This window comes from Lemur catta, chromosome 15 (assembly GCF_020740605.2).
Source record: "Lemur catta isolate mLemCat1 chromosome 15, mLemCat1.pri, whole genome shotgun sequence".
Lineage (NCBI taxonomy): Eukaryota > Metazoa > Chordata > Mammalia > Primates > Lemuridae > Lemur > Lemur catta.
The window spans coordinates 5,550,947-5,570,537 of record NC_059142.1 but is presented as its reverse complement, the minus strand read 5'-3'; the positions used below and the strand labels follow the sequence as shown (position 1 = coordinate 5,570,537).

Sequence of the window (19,591 nt, the reverse complement as noted above, 5' to 3'; positions counted from 1 at the left end):
TGTGGTCAGAGAGCATATTTTGTATAATTTGGATTCTTTTGAATTTATTATAATTTGTTTCATGGCCCAGAATATGGTCTCTGTTGGTAAATGTTGTGTGTGCACTTGAAACTAATGTGTTTTCTGCTGTTGTTGGGAAAGTATTTTATAAATGTCAATATGCCAAATTGGTTGATAATATTCAAATCTTCTGTATCCCTCTGTTTTTCTACTTGTTCTTTCAATTATTGAGAGAAGGATATTGATATCTATGACTATAATTGAAGTTTTTTCTACTTCTTACAGTTTTATCAGTTTTTACTTATTACACTTTAGAGTTCTGGTATTGAGTACACGAATTTTTTTAGATTATTATGTCCTTTTGGTTAATTGATCCTTTTGTCATTATGAAAAAAATTTTATTTATCGCTGGTAATAATTTTTTCTCTGAAATCTACTTTTTCTTATATTAATATTACCACACCTGCTTTCTTTAGTGTTAGCATGGTTGTGTCTTCTGACATCCTTTTACTTTTAACCTATTTGTGTTTTGTAAGTATATTTCTTCTTAGCTCTGACTTTTTTATTTAACCTAACAATCTCTCTCTGTTAACTGGGTGTTTGGGTCATTAGCAGTTAACATGATTATTGATATAGTTAGGGTAAAATCATGTCCTTCATTCCTTTAGGTACCGTGTCTTGAAAGCCATTGTTTTGTATATATCTGTCTGTTTTTTGGTTGATTCAGGTGAGAGGGTGAATGTAGAAAAAAACCTCACACACAAACTCCAAGTGCTTTTTCTATTCTCTCGCGCAACAACAACAATCAACACAGAAGACTTCTGTGACCAAATGTGTGTGTGTAGGGGGAGGCTTCTCCCCACCACCAAGTAAGCAATCAGTCCTGCAATTCTGACACTGTCTACCTGGAGGTAGTATCAGATCCCATGGGTTGAGGGCTCAGTCCTGTAAGACAGCCCCCGCTTCCCATCCCTCTCAAGTTCTGGGCCTCTAGAATTTCTGACCAACCAGCTTCAAATTGGGGTTCCCGTGACCCCCTCTTTGGATTTGTTTAATTTGGTAGAGAGGCTCACAGAACTCAGGGAATATGTTTACCACTTTATTATCAAGGCTATTACAAAGGATACAGATGAACAGATGCATAGGGCGAGGTATGGGGAAGCCCTGCAGAGCTTCCAAGACCACCCAGGGTGCACCGCCCTCCAGCAACCTCTACATGTTCTGCTATCCAGAAGCTACTAGAACCCTGTCCTTTGGGTTTTTATGGAGGCTTCATTATGTAGGCAGGATTGATTAAATCATTAGTCATTGGTGATCAATTTAACCTAGGGTGTAGGGCTGCAAGTCCCCACCCACCAATCGTGCCTTGGTCTTCCTGGTGACCAGCCCCCATCCTGAAGCTGCCTAGGGGCTGCCAGCCACCAGCCAGTCATTAACACACAAAAAGACATCACTTCGGAGATTCCAACAATTTTAAGAGTTGTTGTCAGGAAACAGGTCGAAGACTAAATATATATTTCACAATATCACAGAGTGTAAACTCCATCCATATTGGCTGGAAGTGGAAAGAATAACAATAATGTCTTAATATCATTTAATACTCAGCCCATGTTCAGTTTTCCAATTGTCCCCAAAATACCTTCTTATAATTGGTGTGTTTGTATCAGTATTCAAATAAGGTCTACCTGTTACCGAAAGTTCGGCACTTGTCCCCGAGGCTGCATCAGAAGAGTGAGGACAGTGGTTTGAGGAGAGGAAAGGGAGGTTTATTAACTTGCTGGCAAATGAGGAAAAGGCAGACTTGCATCTTAAAGTACCATTTTCCTATCTATAAGCAGAAATACAGAGCTTTTAAAGGGACGGTTTTCAGTTTTAAAGAGACAGCTTGTAATACATTTTGCCCCTTTTCGGGCTGTTCCCTCTGTTACATACACATTGCATTTGGCTGACGTGATTTTTAAGTCTCTTTACTCCCTTCCTCCTATTTCATTTAGTTATTGAAGAAACTGAGTCATTTGTTAAGTAGAATTTTCTGGATTTCAGTGACTATATCCTTGTGATATTTTAAGATATGTCCCTCTGTTTCCATTTGTTTCCTGTAAACTAAAGTTAGAGATAGAAGTTTGACTTTTTTTTGGCATGAATACATGACAGAATGTGCTGTGTGCTTGGCTGAAATATATGAAATTGCCTATATTTGACTCTTTGCCCTACAGAAATGGCAGTTTTCTATTGTTCACCCTCATATTTCCTGTTGCATCATACCAGGAAACCCCACTTTTAGTGATACTGAGATTAACCAGTGGATTTGGTGAGTTCAGCCTGGCCCCTCCATTGTCAAGTTCATGACCTTTCCCTGATGGTCTCTCAGTCCCCGGTGGGTGTTGCCTGGGTCCCTTATTTCACTAGAAGTTGAGAAATGATGTATTTTAATTCTCTCATTCCTCCTACATTTATTAGCTGTGATTCTCCTATAAAGAAGAACTTTTCCTCATCAATGATCACCCTGAAATATAGTCTATTTAGGAAGGGCAAGATAAATGCTTAATTTTTGCCCTTTTTAAAACTGATTTTCAGAATCATGTGGCAGTGTCCTAGCAACCTCCAAAGAGACTCATGGTTTGCGTGTGGAGGCATGAGTGTGTGTGCATACATTGACATATTTCATCTCACTGTAGCTACTTTTGTTGCTCAGCATGCCCCTTTCCAGCCAGTTGGAGACTTTCAGTTTTCCTTAGTATTATGTTGACATTTCCACTTAGTCTTTAACAGCTTTCATTCTCAAGCTCAACATTTTATATGTTTCCTGTGCTAGACTGGAATCAGCCCTTTAACCAAGGCACTCTGGTTACTTTTGTTGGCAAATGGTATTTACAGACCACAATGTGAATGCTGGGGCTGTGCATTGCAACTGAGGGGTGGTCATTGTTCTCGGCCTCTTTAACTGGACAGAACTAGGAAAAATGGACTTTTTAGAAAAAGAAAGAAATCATGAATGCGTACTGATATTTCCATTCCAAAAGTTTTTGCCTAACCTTTTAGTTTCATTTTTATATCTCTTTTCTCTTATATGGGAAGCCTAGCTCCTAAATATGTTAACATAATTAATATAAATATAGTCAAAATAACAATATCTATATTGTTAACTATTTTATTACTAACAATAGTTTTACTGGATGCAGTTTACAATGTCTTTCTGGTTCTTTTTGTCCTTAGACTATGTTGTAGGAGGGAGGATTAATCAAAATATGGTGTTTTAGAATCACTTGAAAAAACTCTTACCTGTGTTTTTACCAACAACTTGATATACAGTTAGTTTCCTTTACTTAGGTTCTGGATTTTTAGCAATTCCTTTGTTCTTACTCTTAATGATGCAAAACATAGTCAACCTTATAAAACAAAGAACATTCAGAAATGTCTGGCATCTGTCCCCTCCCTCACCTATAGAGAGTAATTTTGATTGGCTTTTGGTTTATCCATTGTTTCTTTTTGGAAATGTAAGCAAGCGCTGTGTGTGCGTGTCCCCCAGCCTCTCATTGTTTTACACAACAGGCTGGGCGCACATTCTCCTGCACCTGCCTTTTCTCATAACAGCGTATCCTGGAGCTTACCGCACAGCGATAGGTAGAAATTATCCTTGTTCCTTTCTCTGCCAAGTCATTCACTCAGCCAGCTTGTCCCCCGCAGATGGACACTGGGGTGGGTTCCATCTTTAGAGGGTGTCACAGGTAGTACTGCAGCCAGAATTTGGACGTAGAGCCCACATTCTTAACTGTGCTGGGGCCGTTCCTGACGCTCTGCTGCCCTTTCTTCTGCTCTGTGCAGCCACTGGGGAGGGGAGCAGAGTAGCGAGGCTGGAGTGCTGCATGTGAGCACCGCGGCCCCTCAGGTGGGAAGCCAGGTCGTGCCACTTGCTGCGGTGCAGTGTGCCTCACTGCAGGGGAAATCTTGGATGTACCTTGGACATTGATCAATTCACTGTACAAGCTGGTGGGGGTGAGCAGGTCATGCCCAATGGCCGTCGGAGGCACGGGCAGGCTGCATCATGGGAGAGGGCAGTTGAGCCTGTGCTGTGGGAGAGGGCACCCTGGCCACACTGGGGCAGGGCTCTTTGAGGAGCTGGGGCTGTGGGCACCTGGCAGGGCAGGGTGGAGCCCGGTGGGGGAAGGGCAGGAATGAGCGAGGTCATGGGGCTGGCTGTGCTGGCGTGTACGCACGGGAGGTGGGGGAGGATGAGGGCATGGCGTGCCTGGGAGAGCTGGCCTGGGCACGCACGGGCTCGCATGCTGGTCCAGGGTCCCTGCACTGGGCTCACTGAGCTCCCATGACCACCACACATGGGCGAGAAGGGAGAGGGGGCCAGGCCCTGCCAGATGTGTGCCTCTTGGACAGCACTTGGCTGTGTGTACACAATGTGTTTGACAGTATCACATTGACCTTGATCTCACAGTGGGAAGGAACCACGCCCCAGATGAGCCGCCCTCACGCTGCTGGGCCTGGGCCATCTAGGTCTGGGGGGGCCCCTGGAGGTATCTGGAGAAGCAGACAAACACTGCGCTTCAGCAGCGTGTGGCCTTGGCAGCCTCAGCTGTCCCCGCAGCTCCGACAGGCCCAGGGGATCCAGATCCTGCCTCCTGCTGCCGGGAAGGGCTGGGGGCGGGCTGGGCTCGGCAGCCTTCGAGTCCCCACCCCTGTAAGAGCCTGTGGTTCTGGGGGCACCAGGTTGGGACGAGGGCAAGACAGGAGCCAAGCACTGGCAGGCTGCCCTGGGGACCTCGCCGGCTCCAACCCTGCATCACTCGCACGTCATCCTGCACGAGAGGGAAGGGCTGCGCCCTTGTAGCTGTGCTGTACCCCGGGGGCCTGAGGGCCCCTCCCCTCATGGTGAAGCCCCATGTCCCCCCAGCCCTCGATGGCTCCCCTCTCTCCAGCCCCCCACCAGAGCCCCTGTTCCCCGGTACAGACCGTTTGGGCAGGCCCCACCTCGCCTCCCTGCAGGGTGGGTGGACGCTGCGGGAGAGGGGTCAGAGGAGGCCCTGGAGCTCTGGGTGCTGGGTCATCGCTCACCACGCGCGCGGCCAGCGTTTGCTGAGCTCCTCTTGGAGCGGCGGCCCCGTGCTGGATTAGCCACGAGTGCAGACAGAGGCGGTGTCTTGTGAACTGCTAGGCCGCGGTCACAGCTCACCGGGGGAGTGTGTGGCCGGGGTCAAAGGAGTGAGAGGGCCCTGACTGCGGCCGGGCCATACAGGACCTCCCCTGGGCGGGATGGGAGAGCCGGGCAGGCGGAGGGGCTGGGCCAGCTGCAGGAGCTCGGGGCAGAGGCAGGGAGGCGGAAGGAAACCTGGAGCGCCCCAGTCCATCTGCTGGCCAGTGGCCTGTGTCCTCTGAACAAAAGGGACGGGGCTCCATCAGCGGCTCCTGTGGGCCCTTTGAAAAGGTCATGGCAACACTGGCTCCTGCCCAGCAAAATTTACAAACACAAAGCACTTAGCCCTTTGCTGCAGTTTTGGGGTGTTCACAGAGCCCCCCGGCCCAGGTACCCAGGGTGAGTGCCCCAGGCTGGCTGGCAGGGATATGACTCCTGGCTGAGGAATTCAGATGGGACCCTGCGACCCTGTGATTGCATCTGGGCTCTAGGCAGACTGAGCCACGGACGGACGCAGAGCAGAGAGGAGGAGCTTCCGGAGGCACGAGCGAGCCCGGTGTGCCACAGGTCTGTCTGTCTGTCCTCTCCCCAGGGACACTGCTTCGCAACAGGCTTTCTTCATCAGCTTTGCAGTGGCCTGTCAGGCCAACAGCGGCCTTCCTCGTGCCTCTCAACTCCCATCCATTTGTCCACACCAAAGAAAAACAAACCACAGCACCGCTGTCTGAATGTCGCCCCCCTGCAGACCCGTGCTGCAGGCATCTCGCTTGCAGGGATTCCTTTAATCCCCACTGCAGCTCTGTTAGGTAGTATATTATTACTTCTGTTTGACAGATCAGGAAACTGAGGCAGAGAGAGGGAAATAACCTGTCCAAGGTAGCAAGCAGAGGAGCTGGTGTCTGTACCCAAGACCCGAAGCTCTGAGCAGCACTGTCCTGCGGGCACCGTGGTGGGTGCTCAAGTTAGTCCTTTAATGAATAAGGAGGAGCCTGGATCTCACTTCAAGTGGCCACTGTTTAAACAATCAGTGGCCCTCACCTCAGGGATGCGTAGGAAATTTGAGAGGCGAATAGGACATCCCTAGGAAAGGGCATAGTCCCGGGGCGGGGTCCTGCTTCTCGGCCCTCACTGCACAGCCGGCTGGTGGTGGCCTTGCAGGGCCGCAGGCCACTCGTTGTTGAGGCTGATCAACACAAACTGGAGGCCTGGGTTTCTATGTGAAAAACTGTTGAGTGTTTAATTTTGGATCAAATATTTTTTAAATGCTTTGAGTTTGGACAAAACACATCTTGGGCTACCAATTGTGACCTCTGTCTGAGTCCAAGGGTACAGTCCCCAGGGACACCAAGAACAGAGCCCTGGAGAGTGCCAGGAAGAAGCATGGGTCCTGGCTAGCATGCGGGGTCCGGTCCTCCTGGGACCCGGAAGTAAATCAGATGCAGTCCCTGCTCACAGCTGTGGGGCCGAGGGCGGACGGGCCTTCTCATATACCTGCCTTGCAGGTAGAGCCATCGCCTGCTCTGATCCTCACTCTGCACTGGGGGTGGGTGAGGGGGGTGTTAGCTTATGTTTCGTATTCTGCATCTGACTTGGTTGGGGTGGGGGCAGTTGAGTGATGCACCCACGACGTGCGGCCAGCTGGTGGCAGCCAGGCTGGATTGGTGTCCCTGGATCTCTACCCATCCCTGTATTCTTCTCGCTCCACCGGCCTGTGTCCTGTGTCTTCTGCCCTAGGGTACAGCCCATGGGAGGGATCAGCAAAAAAAATAGAAAAGAAAATGACCCAACATTTGTGGGGAGAGGCCTGCCTGTGCCGGAGCTGAGCTGGTGACCCCGGTCGAGGTGAGAGAGGCCAGGCTGGGGCCCCAGTTACAGCTGAACTTCAGGTGATCAACAAATGATTCTTTTAGTATTCAGAGAGGTCCCAGCTGGGCTTGGTGGCTCACACCTGTAGGCCCAGCTACTCAGAAAGCTGAGACGGGAGGATCACTTGAGCCCAGGAGTTTGAGACCAGCCTGGGCAACACAGGGAGACCTTGCCTCTTAAAAAAAGAAAAAAATCTCATTTGGGACAACTTACGTTAAAAAATGATTTGCTATTTATCTGACATTTCACATTAGTGGTGGGGGGGGGGCGCTGTATTTGTCTGGCAACTCCAGGGAGAGGGGATTTGGGCATGGGGGTGGGTGAAGGGCCAGTGAATCCCGCTTTGGGATTCTGGAAATCTAGAAGACGAGCAAAAGCCAGGGGCAGTTCACCTGCAGCTCTGGAAGGCTGGCCTGCAGCCACGGCGGCGTCCCACGCTGTCAGGCAGGGAGGGAAGTCACTGGGCGTCCCACTGGCTGCTGATTCACCGATTGCTTGGAAATAATAACTGAGTGGGAAAAAGGCAGCCAGAGTGGAGGCCGAGTGTAGTTATTCTGGTGTTTGCTGTTTCCTCGCTTTCTTTCCTGTGCGGCTGCTCTCAGGCTCCACGGCCTGCTGTTTTCACTGCGTTGCTCTGCAAGTGCGTCTGTCACCCACCCTTCCCAGGCCAAGGGGCAGGTGTGGCCGGCTCTGCTGGGGGCCGTGTGGGGGCCGAGGGGGTCAGAGTGGTCTTGACAGGGCCCTCAAGGGAGGATGTCCCTTTGTCCCCAGAACACCTCGGGCCGGCAGAGGGGGCCCAGCCTCAGAGCCCAGGACTGGAGTGCTTGTGTGGGCTTCCCTGTGCCACGGGCTCGTGGCTAGGAGTGGGCTTCCCTCCTGGTGCCCAGCAGTGCGCTGCGACCGTGCACCCGGGACGGTGGAAGGAGTGTGGGCCTGGCTGGGGCCTGGCTGCCACCGTGCAGACGGGACGGTGGAAGGAGTGTGGGCCTGGCTGGGGCCTGGCCCTTCACAGTTGTGTGTCCTCAGACACGTCTGGGAGGCCTCATTACGTAGGGGAACGACACCTGCTCAGGGGACCAGCGGGTCTGCCGGGGTCCATGACATTGGCAGCTGCTCCCATCTGTTTCCAGATTTAATTTTTTAAACTCAGCTTCATCGAGGCAAGTTGTCCGTACAGGAAAGTGCACACATTTGAAGTGCACAGTTTGGTCTAGACATACACCTGTATAACCGCTGCCCGGACCAGACAGAACATCTCCATCCCCCGAGAGTCCCCTCGTGCCCTGCCTAGTGACTCCCCCACCCCACGGCCCCCAGCTCCAGGCAACCTCTGCTCCAATTTCCGTCGTCACAGGTTGGTTTTCCTGTCCTAGGCCTTCCTACAACTGGGATGGATGGAACCACGCAGCGCATGCTGCTTTGTGCCGGCTGCCCGTGCCCAGCACACTGTGACAACAGGCCTTGGTGTTGCCGAGTGGCGCTGCTGCCACGCCGGCAGCTCTGGCATTACCAGCCTCAGCTCCTCATCCTACCGCTGGGAAACTGGTCTCAGGAGAGAAACTGGCTTCCCAGGGTGTGGAGGGTAAAGTGGGCAGAGGCGGTCGGGGCCCTGGGCTCTGACTCTGCGTCCAGGGCCATCGCTGTGACATGGGCCTACCGGGAGGATCACAGTATGGGGCCATGACACCTCACATCATTTCTAACAGACTTCAATGTCCTTCTGAAAGTGTCATCCCATCGACTTGGAGAAAAAAGTCAACAGGCTCTAGAGCCGGGTCTCACAGTCACATGCAGTGGCCGAGGCCTGCCAAGGGTAGCTCCTTTGGAAACCAAAGAGGCTATTTATGTGGGTGGTGAGCAGGTGGGTGGTGAGCAGGGCCTCCTAGAGCCCTAGGCTGGGGGCCCATGGTGGCGGGGGGGCTCATTCTGCCACGTGACCTGCAAGTCACTTCTGAGGGCCTCAGGTCCTCATTTGTAAGTGCAGTTAGTGTTGCCCACTCTCTAGGCTTGTTCTGAGGATTAAGTGAGCTCGAGTCAAAGCACTTTGAAATTGCAAAATGCCGAATTGATGGTTATTTTCATCTTCATTGTTAGTATCTTGGTGTCCAGAGGTTGTCCCTGGGGTTCATGGACAATCACTGACCCCGCTCTGGCCCCGGAGCTCCCTCCACAGACTCTGCCTGAACGTTCACGTCCACCCCCCAAACCAAGTCTGGGGTTCAAGTTTGATGCCAGGCTGTTTCCACTGGCCTGGGGCACCTCGGGCCACTTGCTGGTCTTTCCTGGTGGGCAGGCAGTCACTGAGGGGCCTCGCTTGACCCCGCGGTCTGGCTGCTGTGGAGGGTGACCGTGTCTCCCAGGGGCCTCCAGAAGGAGCCCTTTGTGGGCCCCCCGACCTGTACTGACGGCAGACTGCCCAGGACACCCTGCAGATTTAGTGCAAGGCTGCCGGCTATCTGCGCACTGCAGGGACAGGCGCACAGAGTCACCTCCACAGGTTATCCTGGCCGACCCTGAGCTCCCTGGGGGCAGGCCTGGCGGCTCACTCACTTGTGGGGCCTCTAGCCCTTGGCACAATGCCTCACACACCAGTAGGCACTGGAAGAAGGTTGGTTGAGTTGGGTTAAATGTTAAAAGGCAAAACGAAGTGGCCCAGAAAAATATAAAGTTTTTGTGCATCAAAGGACGTTATCAAGAAAGTAAAAAAACAATAAAGAATAGGAGAAAATATGTGTAAGTCATATCCGGCAAACATCTAGTGTCAGAATATATGAAGAAAGAATGTACACAACTCAACAACATAAAGGCAATAGACCCAAATTTAAAAAGGGCCAAAGGACTTGCATAGGTAATCATATTTGTCCAGAGAGGCCCACACAGGGCCAGTGAGTGCGTGGAGAGAGGCACGACAGCATCTGTCATTAGGGAAATGCAAACCACGGCCTCGACGAGATACCACTTCACACCCGCTGGAATGGCTGTAACTTTACCCAACGGAGAAGAACGCGCGCTGGGGAGGATGTGCAGAAGCCGGAACCCTCGTGCGTTGCTCTTGGGGATGCGAAGTGGCCCATACGCTCTGGAAGACACTTTGGCAGTTCTTCAATAAATCAAAAATAGATTTACCATATGACACAGCAATTCCACTCCTAGGTATGTACCCAAGAGAAATGAAAACACGTGTCCGCAGAAACCTCGTGCAAGGTTGTTCATAGCGGCACTGTTCATACTAGCCAAAAGGTAGAAAAACCCGTGTCCATCAACCGCTGACTGCATAGAGGACATGCAGTGTCTTTACATACGGAGTGACGTTCCGCCGTAACAGGGAATGAAGCACACGTGTGTGCGGTGGCGTGGAGGAATCCTGACGGAGCCAGACACGGAACACCGTATGTTGTATGACCCTGTTTCTGTGAAATGTCCTGAATAAGCAAATCCACGGAGACAGAAAGTGGACTAATGTTCCTAGGACTGAGGAGAGGTGGAAATGGGGGTGACTGCTAATGGGGCTGGGCTTTATTTTGGGGTGATGGAAACGTTCTGGACTTAGATCGTGGCCATGGTTGCACCACAAAAATAATCACTTTGAGTTTTATCTCAAAAGTTAAAAAAATAAACCACAAAGTGGCCCTGAGGAGTGTGACGTGCATGGCCCTGGGCCCCGAGGTGGCCCCTGCAGGCCCCTGGGCATTGGGCACCCCCCATTCCCAGCACCTCCCCCTCCCCTCCCCTCCTGGTTTATTCCTCCTTCCTCTTGAGACAGGACTTCTGTGCTTCCCACGGGGTCCACAGAGGCCCCCTGTCTGGACCGGGACAAGGGGCCTGCACAGCTTCTGCAAGACGGGGTCAGGGGTGCCAACAGCTGGGGGCAAGGAGCCACCTCCCAGCCTCTCCTTCCTGTAGGCTCCCCCTGCCAACCGCCCCTGCCAAGGAGATCCGGGCACAGGGCTGGGCTGGCAGGGGTTGGTGTCCTTGGGGGAAATCATTGCTAATGTCTCTGCCGGGAAAGGAAGGTCCATTAGGGAAGGCAAGCGGGCAGGGCAGTCATTGCTGGGGCTGTGACAGAGACCTGTGGCTCCACCGCCCCGTGGCCTCCTGGAAGTGCCCCTGTGTGCACGCATGCACACACGTGTGGGTGTTCACCCTCGGGGCCCCGCAGGTGACTCCCAGACTGTGTGTTTGCCTTTTTGCACCCTCCCTGCCCCTCCCTCCCTCTCCCTCCTTCCTTGGATGATTCATGCAGCAGCTTGGATGGTGCGGACAGCAGAGCCGGGACGAGTGTCCTTCTCTCCACCATTAGCTGTTGAATGTTGAGATTCCTGATGTCATTAGTTTGAAAAACTAAAAGGATTCTGTGGCTAAAGTTACACGTGGGGGAGTCTGTGCTGCGGGAGAATGAATGCTCGGGCAGAGTTCCGTGTGAGGGTGAGGGGTCTCCCTTTCTTCGTGGTGCGCCTTGGGTGGACACCTTGCGAGCCCCAGTGGGAGCAGGAGCGGCCCACGCGTGTGCAGTGGCATGCTCTGTACGCTTCTGCACGCCTTTCCCGTGCCGGAGCGTCTGCTGGCAGCCCTGCCTCTCACCGCCTGCTGTGGCCTCCCGGGACCCTGCAGCTCCGAGGCAGGGCTGAAGTCAGACCCCATATGTCAGCTCAGGAACGAGTCTCGGTGGCCAGATGTCTCTTTCTGCCTCTTGGTGGGCTCGTGGCTGTGTTTGGTTGAAGGGTTGCTTCCAGAAGGGCCTTCACCAGACTGAACTAAGGGAGCATGGAAATCCCTCGGAACTGCTCCAAGGCGTGACCGTGCCTGGGCTGCGCGCGGCAGCTGCTCCCGTGTCACTCTCCTTCCTTGGAATGGGGGCCTCAGAGCTGGGGGACACAGAGGGAGGCTTGCCCCCCACGCCCCTGCCCAGACTCTCCCCCGCACACAGCTCACGCCTCGCTCTGTTCTCCGCCCGCCGTGCAGGTTGCGAGATGGGAACACAGAACCCGCAAGCTGAGCAGGGCCTTCCACTCCCCACACCTGGCCTGCTACGCCCTGGGCGGCTCCATCCTGCTCCTGAACCTCCTCCGCTCGCACTGGTAAGCCTGGGCCGCGCTCCCCAGCTGACGCAGGGCGGGGTGCACAGGGAATTCTGCTCCCAGAGGCCACCCAGCCCGGCCTCCCTGCTGGCAGACGAGTCCCAGTGAGCTCAGAGCGGGCAGTGAGGAGACAGTCGGCCTTCCCCGCCCCATCCCAGCTCCTGGCCTCTGCCTCTCGGCCTTTCAAGGGGCTGCCTGTTGTCTCCAGGCCTGGATGGGGGTCTCAGGGTCCTGGGATGAATGCTATGAAGACTTCCCACAAGGGAGTCTGGGGCTTGGCACTCGGCACCACCTTGGAGCCTCAGGGCCTGCGTGGCCTGCGAGCCACCCAGCTACCCGGCCCGCCGGGCAGGGAAGAGTCCCCAGTGCAGATGCAGAGAGGGGGGCCTGGCAAGAAGCAACGCTTTGCCTGAGCTCCACAGCTCCCGGAGCCCTGGCAAGGGGGGGGGGGTATGCGCCACAGCTTGGGGAGAAGAGACTCGCTCCATCTGGGCCAGAGGAACGTGGCAGTTATGATCCCAGGGCCACCCAGGCTGGTCTCATGTGGGTGGGACTTCTGTGGGGAGGGAAGTGGCCCTCATTCCCACCCCTGCCTCCTGTTGGGCCACTGCAGAGTGTCCCTCCTTACCTGGGATGGGCCCTAGGCTGGGCCAGCAGGTGACAGGGAGCCTGTGCCCCCCAGACCCCAGGCACCCACACTCCCCCGCAGGAGGGCAAGGGTGAGGACGGGCTGGGGGTTGAGCTCAGCCATTCCATCGCCCCCACCCTCCAGAGTGCTGGGACCCTGCCGGCCAGGCCCACCAGGCGACTGCCCAGAGATGACAGTCAGTGCCACACATCGGCCACCAGCACGGGCGGCCAGGCTGGGTCTCGCCTGGGCCTGGACAATCACCACAGCAGCAGTCCCTGCCCCACTCACGCTCCGGAGGGACGTGGGAGGGAAGCAGGAGCCGTTGTGGATCAGGAGAGGGTGGAGCGCCCCGTCCTCACTCACTGCTTCTCCAGGTGTGTGGCACGTGCAGGCCCCAGGGCCGAGCAGACCTGTCCCTGCTGGGGAAGTGGGACAGACCTCACAGGGGCACCAGAGCCCAGAGGGAGTCCGGGGTGGGGCTGGGGGCCTTGCTGGGGAGGGCTGAGCGGGAGTCGAGCCAGTGAGAGGGCTGGGGAGCAGACCTGAGGGAGAGCGGGCGTGGAGGCGGCCAGGGGTGGACCCTGAGTGAGCAGGGCCCCATGGCTGCCCGTTGGCGGGGGTGGGCAGCAGCAGTGGTGAGGACGGGACTGCCGGGCCTGGCTCTGCTCCCTCTCCTGCACGGATGCCAGCGGGAGGCAGAGAGTAGAGGGCCCGCCCCAGGTGCCTGGTCCCCAGCAGGGCCCCCTTCCTCCTCCAGGCCCTGGCCAGGTGCTGTGCATGTGGCAGAGACAGGGGGACAGGCTCCCACACCCCAGCGGGTGCTGGGCTCTTGGGAGGCCTCCTGGGAGGAAGTGATTTGTGTCCAGCCTCTCACAGACGGTGGCTCCTGACTGTGCCTGCTCCCCAGACCTTTCCACGTTGTGTCGGCCTGACCTGGCGTCTGCCTGGCCGGCAGGTCCGTGACTTCCCTCTTGTGGGTCTGGACACCCCAGGCGACTTTGGGGAGGAGAGAAGGGATGCCCCTGGGCAGCCACAGGACTGGCTTTCTCTCCCTACCCTTTGGATGAAAAGGCAGCCGTTGTGCCCCTGTGCACATGTGTCCCCCCCGCCTCCCCTCCTCAGCCCTGTCCCATCCCGTCCTCGCGGCCACTGTGAGCCTGGGCTGGGGACAATGGGGGCAGATGGGCTTTGGGGAGGGGACGGTGAGAGGACCCCCAGGACCAGCTCCTGCTGCAGCCTCCGCCCCCACCCTTCCCAGACATCACTCCAATGTTGTGTGGTAAAATTACACATAACAAAAAATGAGCCATTTTAACCATTTTAAGGTTTACAATTCAGTGACATTTAGTACATTCCCAGGGTTGTGCAGCCACCACTCCTGTCTAGTTCCAGCACTTCTTTGTTACCCTGAACCCACGATGCAGCCACCACTGTCCCTGCCCCCAGCCCCTGCTAGATACTAGTCTGCCTTCTTTCCCTGGGAATTTGCCTGTGTTGTTCTTACCTCCCTGTAAGACCACAGCTCCGGGGGGCTGGGGACTGTGTTCACAAGTCTCTCTGTGCCCAGCAGAAGTCGGGGTGGTGGGCAGAAAACACGTGCACAAGTTTGAACCAAGTCCAGGTGATGGCCAGGGGTGTCCACGAGAGCATTTAGCAGCTGGCCTGGCAGGTGTGAGGCCAGGACCCGGCAGCCGCTGGCATCTCCCACGGGGCGCCAGAGTAGGCCACGGTCAGCTGGTCTGTACCAGCTGTGCACCCGGGGGTGGCCCGAGAGGCCCCGGGCAAGATGAGCCGGCTCCTTACAGAGGCGAATGGCGCTATGTCCGGCCCCGAGTGGGCAGTTAGCACGGAGCTGTCTGCTCTGGCCGTGCAGCGAGGACGGGGAGGGAGGCTGAGGGGCTCGGGGGCATCTGTCCAAACCCCTTCCCCACAGCGAGGCCAGGCTCAGCCGGAGCTGCTGCCCTCTAATGAGCGGGGAGGGGTGCAGCGTGGGCCCCCAGGGAGGGCCCGGTGGGCTCCGCAGGACGGGGCTGCAGCCTTTCGTCCCTCCCGACAGCAGCCGGGGGAGGGGACGTAGCTGAGGTTGTCAGGGCATCAGGGAGGCTCCAGTGCTGCTCACAGTCACTTGCTGGGGCTGTATTCCAGTGCACAGCAGAATCGCTAGGGTCTTGTTGGACAGGTGGTCCCAGGGCTCCCTCTGGGAACACTGAGCCCGACCCTCAGGTGACTGTGGGGTTCAGAAGCTCTGGTGTGCTCCAGTGTGCTGACCCCCAATCAGGCACCGTCCTGGACACGGAGGTTCTCCCCGCGGGCTGGGGGCGGGTAGTGGGAGTGCACCTCCTCACTGTTCCGTGCCCCGGTTGCTGTGGGCAGGCAACCCTGTGCCACACCGGCCTCACCCGAGAACCCTGTCCCCGCGCTGCCCCCACCCTGCCCCAAGTCAGTGTGTTCAAAAGCTGCCCAGGGGCTCTGAAACAGCCAGCCCTGGAGGATGTCAGCCCACATGTGGCCATCTGTCCCTGGGGCTATGTGTCCTGGTCACTGCCACATCCCAGTGCTCAGCTGGAACTGCTCAGGGATGCAGGTGGGACAGCCTGGTGGTCAAGTGGCTGCACAAAGTAGGGAGAGGAAGAGGGCAGAGGGGACAATCGGAGCTATGGGAGTTTGGGCACTTGCAGGTCAGCGTAGCCAGAAAAAAGTGACTCCTTTAGTTTTGCAGAACAGGTCTGGATTTTTACAGAGCAGATCAGATTTCTGTGGCCTGGGAAGGAAAGCGTGTTAGTTTTTTACTGCTTCATAACAAATTCCCACTAATTTAGCAGCTTAAAACCACATTAACTTACTATGTGGCAATTTTAGGTCAATGGGGTGGGGTCTCTGCTCAGGGCTTCCCCAGGCTGAAGTCAGGGTGCTGCTGGGTCTGCAGGGTCGGGAGGTGTGTGGTCTTCCTCCACGCTCGCTGGCAGCTTGCTGGCTAGATGCGGTTCCCACAGGCCCCCGTCCTGGGGCTGCCCTCACTCCCTGTGGCCATCCCCGTAGCAGGAGAGGCCTCTGCAGCTCCAGTCTCTCTGGCCTGCAGACCCTCTTTGAAAGGCCCACTCAGGGCCATCCCCGATCTAATTGACTCGGGGTCAGCCGATTGGGACCTGAATTCCATCTGTGCCAGCCCTCGGGGGAGGGCACCCTGCACTCGCCCTGGGCCGGGCCATATTGGAGGGAAGGGAGGGAAGCAGGGGTTAGAGGTGGGATTCAAAGCATGCGGGGTGGCGGGTGCTTTGGGCAGAGGCGGGCAGGAGGAAGGAGCAGCTGCACAGCAGGCAGGGAGGGGGCTGTGCACTTAGGACCCAAGATTTGGCAATGGGTCAGAGGTAAGAGTGAGGGTTCACTCTGATGCCTGGGGTCCTGCCCTCCCCTGTGTGGCCCAGGGAGCCGTGGCAGGGACACATTGGGACCTTGGGGAGCAGAGGCCTGAGTCCTCAGTGCAGGCGCAGCTGGAGAACCAGGAAGGGAATCAGGGCTGGGCTTCAGGGGGCAAAAGGGGCCCAGCCGTGGGTCTGGGGAAGGGGGCAGGGAGGGCTGCATTTCAGCAGGGGTGAGCCAGAGGGGGCCGGGCCTGGTGGAGCACGTTTTCCCCTGCCAGGCCGGTGGCCAGGGCTCTGCAGCTGGCAAGGCGAGAGAGGCATCCTCCCTGCCCCGGCCCCCCAAGTCAGGGACGGAGGGTGTCAGCCAGAGATCCAGGTCCTGAGGGCCACAGCAGAGAGTGCTGCACCTCGTCCTTTGCTGCTGTCCCCAGGTCCTGGGAAGCAGGAGAAGACACTGGCCCGGGCTCCTGCCCCGTCCTGCCTCCCACCCATCGGTTTCCTTGTTCATAAAAGGAGACAGACTCTCTCAGCTGTCAATGGGTTTTGGAAACACTGTGAAAAGGTGACATGTTATTCCAATGCACAGAATTAGTGAGGCATCGTGGCCCTAAATTCAAGTCCCTTGATGATCTGGGGGGAGTTACACAGACGAACTATTTTTGTTGTTTTAGTAGTTACTGGTTTATTTTAATATGTATTAGAAAAATATAAGCCCATCAGACGACTAATTTCCTGAGAGAACTGCTTAGTCTGAGTTGAAACGTAAAGAGCAGTGAGTGGAGGCTCGAGGCAAGGAGAGTGTGCGTAAGTGACATTTCAGGCTGCACCAGGCGAGGACAGGGTCGTGGAGATGCCCTGGGATGACGGAGTCAGGCAGTGCTGCTGGTTGGGCAGGCCTGTGGGGGGCTGCGGCCATGGCTGTGTGTGCCCAGGACCCCCGGCTGGGGGCGGGGCAGGGACAGTGTGGACAGCGGTGCCCCTCCCCACCGCCACCCGGGGTTTCCAGGATTCAGGGCAGAGCGCACACAGTCAAGTCACACTGGTGCCCGAAGCTCAATCCAAACCTTAAAGAACCGGAGGCAAATGAACGAGTCCCCCCTCCCCCGCCAGCGCAGAGCGTGTCCAGGGAGATGGCCTCCGCTGCTCGCTCTGTCAGGGAGCTCGCCCAGAGCTGCTTGTCCCTCCGCTCATGTTCCCTGTGCAAGGGACCGTGCCTTCCTGGCTTAATGGAGGGGCCAGGACATCGCCGACCGCCTAATTGTTCTGAGCGATTCCAGTAAACCTGGGGTCACAGGGTGTACTGCGGGGCTGAGGGACGCGGCCCATCGGGGAGGAGCCAGCCCGCTGTCTCTGTGCTTGGAGCGGGTGACCCAGAGAGGCCGGCGGGCCACGTCGCAGAGAAAGGATTGGAAAAGATGGGCCAGCTCAGGCTGAGCCATGGGTGGGGGGACAGTCTGGAGCTGCGGCAGGTCTGGGGCAGCCAAACAGCCCCAGCCGGGGCCTCTTCGGCCCCATCCCTGGCCCCAGATCTGCCCCCATCAGGAATCTGCTTCCAACCGGATCGCTTTCCCACTAAGCCGTGCCCCGGGAAGCTGGGCCCCAGCGCGCTGGGCTTCAGGCTCGGCCACGGGGGAGCGAGGGTTCGGTTTCCTTTCATCTGCTGCCTGCTTGAGCGATGCAGGCGGACTCCGGCAGAGGCACCTTCGAGACGGCTGTTCAGAACCTCAACCGGAGGCCCGGCAGTGGGCCCTGGCCTCCATCTCTGCCCCTGGGGCAGGAGGGGCCATAGTGGCAGCGCCACCCTCCAGCCTGCTCAGGCCGGCCCTGGCCCCAGTGCCCACCCACTGTTACGACTATTCCAGTGGCCTGACCAGTCCCCCTTTGCGCTTTCTCACGGCACACAGAGTCCGTTCCACACTCCTCCGGGCTGCCCAGGCCTCTGCTCTGCGGGCTCCTTCCCGCCATTCCCCGCCCTGTGCTGTGGCCCGGCCTGAAGGCCTGCAGAGCCTCTTCCTCCTCCTGTCCACCGACACACGCTTTCTGCTGCCTGCTCCCCAGCCCAGTGGTAGCCAAGGAGCCAGGTACCTGTAGGTGGGCTGCACTGTCCCCTCCCCTCGACCTGCAGACAAAGTGGGGGTGCTGAGGCTCCGTGCCAGAGCTCACTGGCCTCGCGGTAGGGTCTGCAGGGTAGAGGGTCACAGGGCCGCCCAGAGGCACAGCGCTGGGTGTGCATGACGCCACCTGGCTCCATGGCAGCCCGAGACCCTGAGCCAGGCCAAGCGGCTTGGCCTGGAGCTGCAGGTGACCCTGAGCCTGGGCACGAGAAGCAAGGGAGGGCAGTGGGGGGTGGAGCGCTGGGGGTGTGGGCAGCGTGACCGGAGGCTGGGTTTGCCCTGACACACATGTGCTGCTGTTTGACAGGTCACCATGCAGGCCCCTGCCCACGGCCTGGGGGCTGTTTGTCCACAGGCCCTTCCCCCACCTTCCTCTCCGACCCCCTCCTCCACTCTGGGGCCGGGAGGAGGTGGCGGGAGCAGCTGCTGCTTTCTGTCTGGTGATGAACATGCCCGAGACAGCCGCCCTGCGTCCGGCAGGCCAGGTGCTGGGGAGGGAGAGCAGCTCTGTCCCCAGGAGCTGAGGGTCTCGTTGTGAAAAAGAGTTCTAGGGAGGCAGGAGGATATGTCTACATGTCTTTAGCTCAACATGAGGGTAGTTTTACAACAATCTGAATTTACCAGTGGAGTGAGCGAGTGAAGATGGTGAATTTGATCTGTTTGAAAGAGCCTGGCAAACAAAGAGAGTTTGTGATGGATACATGAGCGGCAGGCTGGCTGGGTGGGTGGTTCTGTGGGGATAGAGGATAGATTGATGGGTAGAAGGATGGATGGGTAGGTGGCCAGGTGGGTGGGTGGGTGGTGAGCTGCCCTTGCTGGGAGGTGCCTGCTACAGAATGAGTGTAATATTAATAGTTGCCCTGCAGGAGGGAGCAGCTCTCATGTCTCCTGAGCGCTGTGGTTGTGGGGGTGGGAAATGCATGTTTGGTACGTGCGTGCCCTCCCCCCACACACTTCCTCTCGTCTGGGTGTGCCCTCGTCTGCCGCCCAGACCCGTTACCACTTGCCAGTCCCTGTGTCCTACCGGCACCAGGCCTTCTAGGCTTTGGGAGCCAACAAGAGAGCCTGAGCCCCCAAACCCACGATTGTGCTACCATAGTTGCCCCTCTTTTGATCAATGGCTTGGCCCCAAGGGAGCCTAATGGGGCGTGCAGGAGGACAAAAAGGGGCCTCTGAAGTGCCTTAAAACTCAAGTCAGTGCCCAGCATGTGGCCAGGCCTGCAGGGGCCGTGGAAGCCGAGGTGCAGCTCAGAGCTCACCGGGGCCTGGCATGCAAGTCGGGACATCTGGCTTCTCTTGAAAAAAATCACAAAATCTGGCAGGTTTGGGCCTCTCCCCATTCCTGTCACCTCCCTGGTGGCAGCAAGGGCAGGACAGTGCTGCCCAGGTGGCCC

The 19,591-nt window shown here is 56.5% G+C and overlaps 1 protein-coding gene across 11 annotated transcripts in view; it reads left to right on the top strand.

Moving 5' to 3' along the window:
• The window catches only part of PEMT (phosphatidylethanolamine N-methyltransferase), a 76,520-nt gene that overhangs the window by 50,714 nt on the left and 6,215 nt on the right, over nt 1-19,591 (top strand). For all 11 annotated transcript variants that reach the window (XM_045526861.1, XM_045526863.1, XM_045526859.1 and 8 more), the window contains exon 3: nt 11,975-12,090. In XM_045526861.1, coding sequence (XP_045382817.1) covers nt 11,975-12,090 — 116 coding nt within the window. The remainder of the gene's footprint in view (nt 1-11,974; nt 12,091-19,591) is intronic.